At 43.3% G+C, this 13,341-nt stretch overlaps 1 protein-coding gene across 1 annotated transcript in view; it reads right to left on the bottom strand.

Moving 5' to 3' along the window:
- The window catches only part of bdg (bedraggled), a 259,189-nt gene that overhangs the window by 57,412 nt on the left and 188,436 nt on the right, over window positions 1-13,341 (bottom strand). The window contains 2 exon segments of the mRNA XM_068362701.1: window positions 7,284-7,448; window positions 8,000-8,139. Coding sequence (XP_068218802.1) covers window positions 7,284-7,448; window positions 8,000-8,139 — 305 coding nt within the window.

Genomic DNA, 13,341 nt, shown 5'->3' with positions numbered 1-13,341 from the left:
AACATCCCAGTTTCTATGACTGCGGTGCCCCAGGTAGGCGGTCAAGGAGGTAAACCTTCTGATCAATCGAAGCAAAGAGACGCTTCTGGTAGGAGGGAGGCTCCAATAGGATCGTTGGACCTTCGATCCTTGGGCCCAAGGCCTAATCAAGATTGGACTAGGATGGAAACTAGACATGTCTCCACCATCATTTCTTCAACTCTTCCAACACTCCAACCCCATATTAGAAGAGTATACCATATAGCTCTGGAGCATACAGGTTATAAGGAAAGCAAAGTCCATCAAATTCCAGGGAAGGCTGTTTTGTGTTCCCAAGAAGGACTCAAGAAAACTCAGAGTCATTCTGGACTTGTCGCTACTCAACAAGTTCATAAGAAACAACAAGTTCAGGATGTTAATCCTTCTACACATAAGGACCCTATTACAAAAAGGGGCGTTCACAGTCTCGATAGACCTGACAGATGCCTATTGGCAGCTTCTAGTCAGTCGCCCCCTCTCCTCCTACCTAGGATTCAATTTACGGAAGATAAAGTATGTTGTAAGAGCCATACTCTTCGGAATTGGCGGACGCAGTCGTGCAATAACCATGCCTAGAAACTGTTCAGGTAACAAAGTACCTGGACGACTGGCTAGTGCGGGCAGCACCTGAAGCGGCTGGTCTGCAAGCATCCAAAGAAGTAACCCAGTTCCTGGAACATCTGGGATGCAAAATCAACTTCAAGAAGTCTCGACTCTCTCCAGCTCAAAGGTTTTAATGGCTGGAAAACCATTGGAACCTGAGGTCACATTGTCTCTCCTTTCCCTTAGGGAAGGAGATCGCAGGGTCGGTCAAAAGACTACTGTAATCCGACAGGATTTCAAGAAGCCAACAAGAAAGAGTACTGAACTCTCTCTAGTTCACAGCAGTGACAGACCCAGTGCTAAGAGCACAGCTGAAAGATGCGTCAGGAGTCTGGAAAAGATACGCATCAAACGCTAAACGCTCGAAGAGATCTAAAATAACCGATATCGGTCTTACCTTGATCACTTCTCAACCCATGGTCGAAGGCCAAAAGCCTAGTGAGGACCGTGCCCTTGCAACCACCTCAACCATCAAAGTTCATCCGCATGGATGCCTTGACGGAAGAATGGGGATTTCACTCCCATCAGAGGAAAGTCCAAGGGACTTGGTCATTTCTGTTCAAGGCCCTTCTCATCTACATTCTGGAAGCCATGGCAGTCCTGTTGACGTTGGGGAAACTCTCCACACAGATCAGCCGTCTTCAGGCTGATCTTGGACAGCGAAGTGATAGTGAGATGTCCGAACCGACAAGGCTCGAGATCGTCCCATATAATCTAAGTGATATTAGCCATCCCTTACCTAAAGAGATGGCACCTATCAGCAGTTCACTTACAAATGATCTGGAATGTGGCAGCGGATGCTCTACTCAGGCTCAAGGCGATAGAGTCAGAATGGTCCACAGACGCAAACCCATTCTCTTCCAGATTGGAACAAGTCCCGGAACTGCAGATCGACCTCTTCGTGACGAGCGTCATCAAGAAAATACCTCAATATGTAGCCCCATACGAGGACCTTCTAGAGGAGATAACGGACGGCATGTCCTTAGTTTGGAACGGATGGACCCGGAAATTCCTGTTCTTTCCATCCTATCTCCTGCTGAAGGTCCTCAACACACTGAGATCCTTCTAAGGAATGGCAACTCTAGTGGCTCCCAAATAGCCCAAGAGCAACTGGTTCCCTCTAGTGAGGGAACTGAGGCTGAGGCTGGCCCTTGTACTGAACCCAGCACTATCTCAAAGGGTTCAGAAGTTAATTGTCTCCGATTCATCACAGAGAACCCAAAACCTTCATTTCATAATTTTCTCGCCCTAGCGGTTAAGAAAAGATTTGGGATCTCAGAAGGCAATATAGACTTCCTAGAAGAATACAAGTCTAAGTCAACTAGAAGACAATATGAATCGTCTTGGAAAAAGTGGGTTGCTTTTGTTAAAGCAAAAGGACCAAAAGAAATTTCAATAGACTTCTGTCTGTCCTTCTTTATCCAACTTCATAATCAAGGTCTGGCAGCTAACACGATAACTACGTGTAAGTCAGCCTTAACTAGACCTCTTCTATATGCCTTTCAAGTGGATCTGACGAACGAAACCTTTTACAAGATCCCGAAGGCATGCGCTAGGCTTAGGCCTGCAGCTCCTCCGAAGCCCATCTCATGGTCTTTGGACAAGGTCCTACATTATGCTTCATCCGTGAACAATGAAGATTGTTCTCTCAAGGATCTAAGCCAGAAGGTTATTTTCCTGTTCGCTATAGCCTCGGGGGCTAGAGTTAGTGAAATAGTAGCCCTATAAAGAAATGAGGGCCACATTCAGTTCACAGAAGTGGGAGAATTGAATCTTTCCTGATCCAGCCTTTCTCGCCAAGAACGAGCTACCCACTAAAAGATGGGGTCCCTGGAGAATCTGCCCTCTGAAGGAAGATGTCTCTCTATGTCCAGTAGAGTGTCTTAAGGTCTATCTTCGTAGAACTTCAGACTTCAGGGGAGGACAGCTCTTCAAAGGAGAAACCTCAGGATCAAACTTATCCCTAAAACAACTGAGGGCGAAGCTCACCTACTTCATTCGCACTAGCGGATCCTGACAGTACACATGCAGGTCATGATCCGAGGAAAATTACTTCATCACTGAACTTTTTCCAGTATATAGACTTTGAACATCTTCGCTCATATACTGGATGGAAATTATTCAGTGTGTTCTACAAACACTACGCTAAGTAAGTCCATGAACTGAAGCATCATGTGGTGGCGGCAGGTAGTGTATTAAAACCTGTCTAGTGCTGCGATGAACAGTTAATTGATTGGGACTATCAATTAGGGTGAAAAGGCGTTGACACTTCCAGTGTGATACCTTTTAAGTGAGTGTCACCATGGTGACACTAAGACTGTTCAAAATCTCAGGTATTATTATTATTATTATTATTATTATTATTATTATTATTATTATTATTATTATTATTATTATTATTATTAGCCAAGCTACAACCCTAGTTGGAAAAGCAAGATGCTATAAGCCCAAGGGCTCCAACAGGGAAAAATAGCTCAGTGAGGAAAGGAAATAAATAAATGATGAGAATAAATTAACAATAATAAATGATGAGAATAAATTAACAATATATCATTCTAAAAACAGTAACGGCGTCAAAACAGATATGTCCTATATAAACTATTAACAACGTTAAAAACAGATATGTCATATATAAACTATAAAAAAGACTCATGTCAGCCTGGTCAACATAAAAACATTTGCTCCAACTTTGAACTTTTGAAGTTCTACTGATTCAACTACCCGATTAGGAAGATCATTCCACAACTTGGTAACAGCTGGAATAAAACTTCTAGAATACTGTGTAGTATTGAGCCTCATGATGGAGAAGGCCTGGCTATTAGAATTAACTGCCTGCCTAGTATTACGAACAGGATAGAATTGTCCAGAGAGATCTGAATGTGAAGGATGGTCAGAGTTATGAAAAATCTTATGCAACATGCATAATGAACTAATTGAACGACGGTGCTAAAGATTGATATCTAGATCAGGAATAAGAAACTTAGTAGACCGTAAGTTTCTGTCCAACAAATTAAGATGAGAATCAGCAGCTGCACACCAAACAGGAGAACAATACTCAAAACAAGGTAGAATGAAAGGATTAAAACACTTCTTCAAAATAGATTGATCACTGAAAATCTTGTAAGACTTTCTCAATAAGCCAATTTTTCGTGCAATTGAAGAAGACACAGACCTAATGCGTTTCTCAAAAGTAAATTTGCTGTCGAGAATCACGCCTAAAATTTTAAGTCATACAAATTTAAAGAAACATTATCAATACCGAGATCTGGATGTTGAGGAGCCACCGTCCTTGACCTACTTACAATCATACTTTTGAGTTTTGTTAGGATTCAACTTCATACCCCATAATTTGCACCATGCACTAATTTTAGCTAAATCTATATTAAGGGATTCACCAACCCCAGATTTACATTCAGGGGATGGAATTGATGCAAAGAGAGTAGCATCATATGCAACAAGCTTGTTTTCTAGGCCAAACCACATATCATGTGTATATAATATGAAAAGTAATGGGGCAAAAACACTTCCCTGCGGAACACCGGATATCACATTCCTATACTCACTATGGTGCCAATCAACAACAACTCTTTGAGATCTATTACTTAAAAAATCAATAATAATGCTAAGAAACGACCCACCCACTCCCAACTGTTTCAGTTTGAAAACAAGGGCCACATGATTAAAACAGTCAAAGGCAGCACTAAAATCAAGGCCAATCATACGAACTTCCTGACCACAATCAAGGGATTTCTGTACAGTATTGGAGATTGTAAGAAGGGCATCATAATGCTCCAAGGCCTTTACAAAAACCAAATTGCAAACTAGGGAGTAGATGATTACCTTCAGCAAACCTATTAAGACGTTTTGCCAGAAGACGTTCAAAAACTTTAGATAATATGGGAATTATGGAAATTGGGCGGTAATCAGTGGGACTTGAGCTACCACAAACACATTTACATAGAGGAGTAACATTACCAATTCTCCAACAAGTGCTAAAAGCTCCTCTTCTTGCTAACTTGCGCAAAATAATAGATAACTTTGGAGCTAAGAAATCTGCTGTCTTTATAAAAAACAAAGGAAAAATACCATTTGGGTCTACACTTCCATAAGCATCAAGGTCCATCAACAGAGCTTTAATCTCACGAGATCAAAAAGCTAAACTAGTTAGTTTAGCCTCAGGAAAACAGGAATGAGGAAGTTCAAGTTTTTCATTACTCTGTTTACTGTCAAAAACATCAGCCAAAAGGGTTGCCTTTTCCTTTGGACAGTGAGTGACTGAGCCATCTGGTTTAAGTAAAGGAGGAACTGTTGCATCTACACCAAAGAGTGCAGATTTAAGGGTAGACCACCATTTATGTTCCTGAGTTGTACCAGAAAGGTTTTTTTATAGTTAAATTGTACTCCTTTTCAGTTGAGGCATAAACTCTCTGAGCAAAAGCTGGAAGCTGAGTATAGTTGTTCCAGGTCAAATCTGATCTATTACCCTTCCAAAGATGATAGGCCTCCTGCTTCTCCAAATAAGCACGTCTACAAGCATCATTGAACCAGGGTTTGTCCTTCACTCGGTACCTTAGCACACGAGAAGGGATACGCCTATCAATTATGTTGACTAGATTCTCATTCAAAGGGACAACAGGATCTACACTACTATATATTTGTGACCAATTCAAGCCCAAAAGATCATGCAAAATCCCATTCCAGCCTGCTTGGGATTTCATATAAATTTTACAAGAGTATGATATATCAGGGACAGACTGCTAAGTCTTCACTACTAATGAAATCAAGGCATGATCAGATGTCCCGACTGGAGAACCAACCTTACTAGTTATAACACCAGGGGAGTCAGTGTATACGAGGTCCAAGCAATTACCAGACCTATGAGTAGCTTCATTTATGATTTGCTCACAGCCTGATTCAGAGGCAAAGTCTAAAGCTCTTAAGCCATGGCAATCGGTAGGAGAGATAGAACTTAACCACTCCCTATGGTGAGCATTAAAATCACCAACAAAGACAAAAGAAGCCTTTCTATCATCTTCTTGTATCTTAGCCATAATGGTAAGAAGACAATCAAAGATAGAATCATCCATGGCTGGATTCCGGTAGATCGAACACAAATAAAAGTTGTTATGCCTGCCACAAACTTTTATTACCTGAATCTCATGACATCCACATTGATAGCAGGACTTACGAGAAGCAGATAACACTTATGCCGTGTGTATACGTAGTACACAGTGTTGATAGTATACAACATTACAGAATTTATATTGGGAAAATTTATCAAAATATTCAGCTTTAGAGTGGCACTCATCATTTCTTCCCTTTCAGGGAGGAAAAATATTTTCTGTATATGTTGCATGTATAATTCCTTTAACATGTTACATTCGTTTCACTCGTTTTCCATTAAGTCATTTATTCGAAATAAATGTCTATTAGAATGTAATTGCGTCCTACCTCGCCCTGCAATTTGCACATTATATATGCCAGAGTTCTCGTACTTATTTAAGTAAACCTCATATCATTGTATGCTTACAAACAATGGATATAGTTGACACTTATATTGTTATATTGTTCCGACAATATATACAAACCGTGATACTGTCTGTATATCGGGTGGATATTTATGTTTGTTCATACAATATATGCTAACCTTGAGGTCCCTTTTCTACTGCCTACTATGACTCTTCCCTGCAGGGGTCAGGAAGCACTAACATTGGCTATGATTAGTGGTAATGACGGATAACGGTAACGTCATTTGTCTCAATGGTCCAAATGACCATAGAAAAATTTGTCCCAAGGTCAAGGCACCTATGAAAATCCACAGATACCTGTACAGTACTTTCTAGTAATTCTCTGGTAAACTTCCATCAGGACAACATGGCTTGAGCCCAAAAAACGGATTTTGAGCGAAGCGAAAAATCTATTTTTGGGTGAGATAGCCATGTCGTCCTGATGGACCCGCCCTCCTTTTCTACAGAAAAGGCCTTGGCAGGATGCCTCCCAAAACTACTATATCTGTAGCAACATGCTCAATGCTACAAGGAATAACCGCCATCTTGATACTCAATAGTAGTATGGGAAATAAGGTAACCTTGATAATGGCTCCCCTTCCAAATTTGCCACTCTTCCCCCTCGAGGTGAAAACGCTATTCGGGGTGAAGATCGCTATGTGTTGTATCAAGATATACGTCCCCTGATTTATGCAATATCCTTAAGAGAAATTTTAAGGATATTCGCGCCAGGAGTTAGAATTCTGTAGACCTAAAGGTTAATTCTCTGGGAATATCACTGTAGTTCATATATCCCTTGGAAGCTACTATTAGGAACCTTCCATCAGGACGACATGGCTATCTCACCAAAAAATAGATTTTTCGCTTCACTCAAAATCCGTTTTAAGAGCAGTAACAACACTAAATTAGATATTTCATAAAAACTATAAAAAAGAGGAAGAGAAATAAGATGGAATAGTGTACCTGAGTGTACCCTTAAGCAAGAGAACTCTACCTCAAGACAGTCTAGGCCATAGTACAGAGGCTAAGGCACTACCCAAGACTAAAATTAGCAAAGGAAAAAACAAAAATCACATTCTTAGTTCTGTAACCTAGGTACACCAAATATTATATATACAGTATACTAAAATTTTTATATTTTAAAGAATTATTTACCAAAATATGATGTTCTGATTCTAATTCCAGCATAAAAGTTATCGTAATGATGAAATGAAATGGGAAATGGTTTCTTAAAATCTCCGTACTCTTCATTCACCAGTAGAAAAGATTCCTCAGTTTTAAGCCTTGTGTTTGTCAAGAACTGGGCAGTTTCTAAGTTCTCTGTAAAAAAAACAAAAGAATTATATTAATATAAATAAATATTTCAAAGGTAAACTGACATCTCAGGAAGCATTGGTTCAGACTTTGAAAAGGCTAAAATTACGGAAAAGACAAATGTCAATGAATTGAAAACATGAGAATTATGCATAGGACTGATCTTTACCGGGGGTTTTGCTACTTTATCTAACTGACAACTATTTAACACTACATTACAAATTATGAATATTAAAGCCTTTTGCGATAACTTGAAGAAAGAATATCATAGTAAATCATTCTAATTTGTTCTTCCTCAAAGGATATAAAACCTTCTATCAATCAGGCTCATACTAAGATGATTCCTGTAAAGAGAGATTACAAAATGCTCTTTGATTTTAATGTTGCACAACTAACTTTAACAGTCTATTATTTCTTAAAAAAATCAAAGTAAAATATTCATTGTAAAAGAAAAACAAAATTGTAGCATAATAGATTGAACACCTTTACTGAAACAATAATAAAAGAAGGAAATTTATATACACTGAGCCATACATAAAGAAAATCTGGAAGCTTACCAAAAGAAGATGGCTTATAATAATAGTTTTTCTTCTGTAAGCCTGACACACAAGACGAGCCTGTAACAGCTGCTAGCACCAATGCCAGGGTTGTGATTACTGCCAGTACCGTTGTGTCGCGATAAAGTGGATGACCTTTCCTGTACAAATAATGTGCCTTAGGTTAAAAAGTTATTCCAAGTAAAATGTTATTTTTATAATAAAATAAATTTTTGAATATACTTACCCGGTGATTATATAAGCTGCAGCTCTGCTGCTCGACAGAAAACTCTACGTTCAAAATCCGCCAGCGATCGCTATGCAGGTAGGGGGTGTACATCAACAGCGCCATCTGTCGGGCAGGTACTCAGTACTCAATGTAAACACAGAACTCAATTTTCTCCTCGGTCCACTGGGTCTCTATTGGGGAGGAAGGGAGGGTCCTTTAATATATAATCACCGGGTAAGTATATTAAAAAATGTTATTTTCATTAGTAAAATAAATTTTTGAATATACTTACCCGATAATCATGTAGCTGTCAACTCTGTTGCCGACAGAAATCTACGGTAGGGATACGCCAGCGATCGCTATACAGGTGGGGGTGAACACCACAGCGCCATCTGTGGTCAGGTACTCCAGTACTTCTTGTCAACACCACCTCAATTTTTTCCTCGGTCCACTGGTTCTCTATGGGGAGGAAGGGTGGGTCAATTAAATCATGATTATCGGGTAAGTATATTCAAAAATTTATTTTACTAATGAAAATAACATTTTTCAATATTAATCTTACCCGATAATCATGTAGCTGATTCACACCCAGGGTGGTGGGTGGAGACCAGCATACATGTTAACAAAGAAGCTAAGTATCCCGTATTTTATTTTATTAGTTATTCAAAAATAACATAAAATAAATAAGTACCTGGTAAGGAAGACGACTTGAACCATTACTCTGCCTTTATTAAGTACGTCTTCCTTACTGAGCGTAGCGGTCCTCTTAGGATGCTGAACGACTCTTAGGTGCTGAAGTATAAAGGGCTGCAACCCATACTAAAGGACCTCATCACAACCTTTAACCTCGGCGCTTCTCAAGAAAGAATTGACCACCCGCCAAATCAACAAGGATGTGGAAGGCTTCTTAGCCGACCGTACAACCCATAAAAAGTATTCAAGAGAAAGGTTAAAAAGGTTATGGGATTATGGGAATGTAGTGGCTGAGCCCCCGCCTACTACTGCATTCGTTGCTACGAATGGTCCCAGGGTGTAGCAGTTCTCGTAAAGAGACTGGACATCTTTGAGATAGAATGATGCGAACACTGACTTGCTTCTCCAATAGGTTGCATCCATAACACTCTGCAGAGAACGGTTCTGTTTGAGGGCCACTGAAGTAGCCACAGTTCTCACTTCATGTGTCCTTACCTTCAGCAAAGCAAGGTCTTCTTCCTTCAGATGAGAATGTGCTTCCCTAATCAGGAGCCTGAATAGGTAAGAAACTGAGTTCTTAGACCTTGGAAGAGAAGGCTTCTTGATAGCACACCATAAGGCTTCTGATTGTCCTCGTAAAGGTTATGACCTTTTAAGATAGTACCTAAGAGCTCTAACTGGGCAAAGTACTCTCTCCAGTTCGTCCCCCACCAAGTTGGACAGGCTTGGGATCTCGAACGACTTAGGCCAAGGACGTGAAGGAAGCTCGTTTTAGCAAAAAAACGAGCTGCAAGGAACATGTAGCCGTTTCAGATGTGAAAACTATGTTCCTGCTGAAGGCGTGGATCTCACTTACTCTTTTAGCTGTTGTCAAGCACACGAGGAAAAGAGTTTTTAATGTGAGGTCCTTAAAAGAGGCTGATTGGAGAGGTTCAAATCTTGATGACATAAGGAACCTTAGGACCACGTCTAGATTCCAGCCTGGAGTGGACAACCGACGTTCCTTTGAGGTCTTAAAAGACCTAAGGAGGTCCTGTAGATCTTTGTTGGTGGAAAGATCCAAGCCTCTGTGGCGGAAAACCGCTGCCAACATACTTCTGTAACCCTTAATCGTAGGAGCTGAAAGGGACCTTACGTTCCTTAGATGTAACAGGAAGTCAGCAATCTGGGTTACAGTGGTACTGGATGAGGAAACTGCATTGGCCTTGTACCAGCTTCGGAAGACTTCCCCTTTAGACTGATAGACTCTGAGAGTAGATGTCCTCCTTGCTCTGGCAATCGCTCTGGCTGCCTCCTTCGAAAAGCCCCTAGCTCTTGAGAGTCTTTCGAAAGTCTGAAGGCAGTCAGACGAAGAGCGTGAAGGTTTGGATGTACCTTCTTTACGTGAGGTAGACGTAGAAGGTCCACTCCTAGAGGAAGAGTCCTGGGAATGTCGACCAGCCATTGCAGTACCTCTAAGAACCATTCTCTCGCGGGCCAGAGCGGAGCCAACCAACGTCAGCCGTGTCCCTTTGCGAGAGGCGAACTTCTGAAGTACCCTGTTGACAATCTTGAACGGCGGGAATGCATACAGGTCGAGATGGGACCAATCCAGCAGAAAAGCATCCACGTGAACTGCTGCTGGGTCTGGAATCGGAGAACAATACAACGGGAGCCTCTAGGTTATCGAGGTAGCGAACAGATCTATGGTTGGCTGACCCCACAGGGCCCAAAGTCTGCTGCAAACATTCTTGTGAAGGGTCCACTCTATGGGGATGACCTGACCCTTCCGGCTAAGGCGATCTGCCATGACATTCATATCGCCCTGAATGAACCTCGTTACCAGCGTGAGCTTTCGATCTTTTAACCAGATGAGGAGGTCCCTTGCGATCTAGAACAACTTCCACGAATGAGTCCCTCCCTGCTTGGAGATGTAAGCCAAGGCTGTGGTGTTGTCAGAGTCCACCTCCACCACCTTGTTAAGCTGGAGTTACTTGAAGTTTATCAAGGCCAGATGAACCGCCAACAGCTCCTTGCAATAGATGTGAAGTGTCCTTAGCTCCTGATTCCATGTTCCCGAGCATTCCTGTCCGTCCAAAGTCGCACCCCAGCCTGTGTCTGATGCGTCCGAGAAGAGACGGCGGTCGGGTTTCTGAACAGTCAAAGGTAGACTTCCTTGAGAAGAAAGCTGTTCTTTCACCACGTGAGAGTAGACCTCCTCTCTTCGGAAACAGGAACTGAGATCGTCTCTAGCGTCATGTCCTTTATCCAGTGAGCCGCTAGATGAAACTGAAGGGGGGGGGAGGTGGGGTCTCCCTAACTCGATGAACAGGGCCAGCGATGAAAGTGTCCCTGTTAGACTCATCCACTACCTGACTGAGCATCGGTTCCTTCTCAGCATGCTCTGGATGCAATCTAGGGCTTAGTAGATCTTTGGGGCCGACGGAAGAGCCCGAAAAGCTCGACTCTGAAGATCCATACCCAGGTAGACAATGGTCTGGGATGGGACGAGCTGGGACTCCTCAAAATTGACCAGGAGGCCCAGTTCCTTGGTCAGATCCATAGTCCATCTGAGAATCTCCAGACAGCGACGACTTGTGGGAGCTCTTAAAAGCTAGTCGTCTGACGGAGTCGGACACAAGATCATGGTACTGCTGCACAGTCTGTGAACTGTCAACCATGGGGAAGCGAGGAAGTACAGTGACAACCCGAAGCTGTCTAGACTGTTTGGGTCGTACAGACAACTCCTTATCGGGTTGCTGAGGTTGCCGCACTGCGTCACAACAAGTCACTTCTGCTGGTTGTTGAACGTCTTCCCAGAGACACACTGACTCCGTAAACAAAAAATCCTCTAACAAGGACTAAGCTTGGACTGCATGTCTTGCAACACAGCTCAAGGTCTATGGGAGCAAGTGTGGTAACAGACGGGGTTAGCGACTGAAGTGGAACCATTACCCTCCCTGGAAGCATGTTATGCTTAAATAAAAGTCCATAGGAGGCTAAGCAGCTAAAGGCTCCTCTCCAAATGACAGAGTCCTCAAGGGAATATCAGAAGGAGGGAGAATAGCACTTTCTCATCTACAGGAACCATATCCGAGAAAAGCTAAGTTCTCTCAGTGAGGGTTTCACTGGTGCAAAAGCAGCAGACTAGAAGGCAACGTTATGAAACTGCTTGACAGTCTAGTGAGTTGGCAACAACCAAAGATGTGTGACTGAGAAGCATGCGGTAAGGTATGCAGAGCATGCTGTATGCGGAGCATGCTGTATGTAGAGCATGCTGTAAGGTAAGCAGAGCATGTTGCATGGCGTGCGGCTTATGCTGCATGGGATGAGGCTCATGCTGCATGGTATGAGGCTCATGCTGCATGGGATGAGGCTCAAGCTGCAAGGGAAGAGGCTTATGCCGCATGCGTTGAGGAGGATGCCGCATAGTATGAGGCTCCTGCCTCATGGGTTGAGGCGGCTGCCGCATAGCATGAGGCTCCTGCCTCATGGTTGAGGATGCCGCCGCATAGCATGAGGCTCCTCATAGCATGAGACTCCTGCCTCATGGGTTGAGGAGGATGCCGCATAGCATGAGGCTCCTGCCTCATGGGTTGAGGAGGATGCCGCATAGCATGAGGCTGCCTCATGGGTTGAGGCTCCTGCCTCATGGTTTGAGGAGGATGCCGCATAGCATGAAGCTTCTGTGAGGTTCCTGCCTCAAGAGTTGCGTCTGCCTCAAGGGTTGAGGAGGTAGCTGCGCAGAGAGAGGCTCATGCTGTGAAGAATGCGGTTGCTGCATGCGTTGAGGCGGCTGCCTCATAGCATGAGGTTCCTCAAGAGTTGAGGCTCTCAAGAGTTGAGGTTCTTGCCTCAAGAGTGGAGGTGGCTGCCGCAAGAGTTGAGGTTGCTGCCTCAAGGATGGTGGAGGTTGCCGCAACGCAAGAGGTTGCTGCATAGCGCTGGTATCTGGCAACTCCCAATGCGGCAGCTCACGCGTGGAGGTAGGTTGAGGAACCTCAACATCATACGTCTGGCAAGGTGGACTGCGCAGAGGTGGAGTTGAGGTTGCTGCCTCGAGGATGGTGGAGGTTGTCACACCGCAAGAGGTTGCTGCCTCGAGGATGGAAGAGGTTGTCGCAACGCATGAGGCTCCTGCCTCAAGGGTAGAGGAGGTTGCTGCAAAGCATAAGGCTCCTGCCTCAAGTGTTGAGGAGGTTGCCGCGTGGCAAGAGGCTCCTGCCTCAAGGAAAGTGGAGGTTGCTGCACAGCGCTGGTATCTGGCAACTCCCAATGCGGCAGCTCACGCATGGAGGTAGCTTGAGGAACCTCAACATCATACGTCTGGCAGGCTGGACTACGTAGAGGTGGAGGAGCGCTCGCAGGAGGAGGTGTGTTAACCTTCTCTGCCTGAAACTCCTGCATCAACACCGCAAGCTGAGACTGCATTGTCTGCAGCATAGACCACTAGAGTTTAAGA

The sequence above is a fragment of the Palaemon carinicauda genome, chromosome 39 (genome assembly GCF_036898095.1).
Source record: "Palaemon carinicauda isolate YSFRI2023 chromosome 39, ASM3689809v2, whole genome shotgun sequence".
NCBI classification, from domain to species: Eukaryota; Metazoa; Arthropoda; class Malacostraca; order Decapoda; family Palaemonidae; genus Palaemon; species Palaemon carinicauda.
Note: the sequence above shows the minus strand (reverse complement) of the source record. Positions and strands in the feature narration are given on the sequence as shown.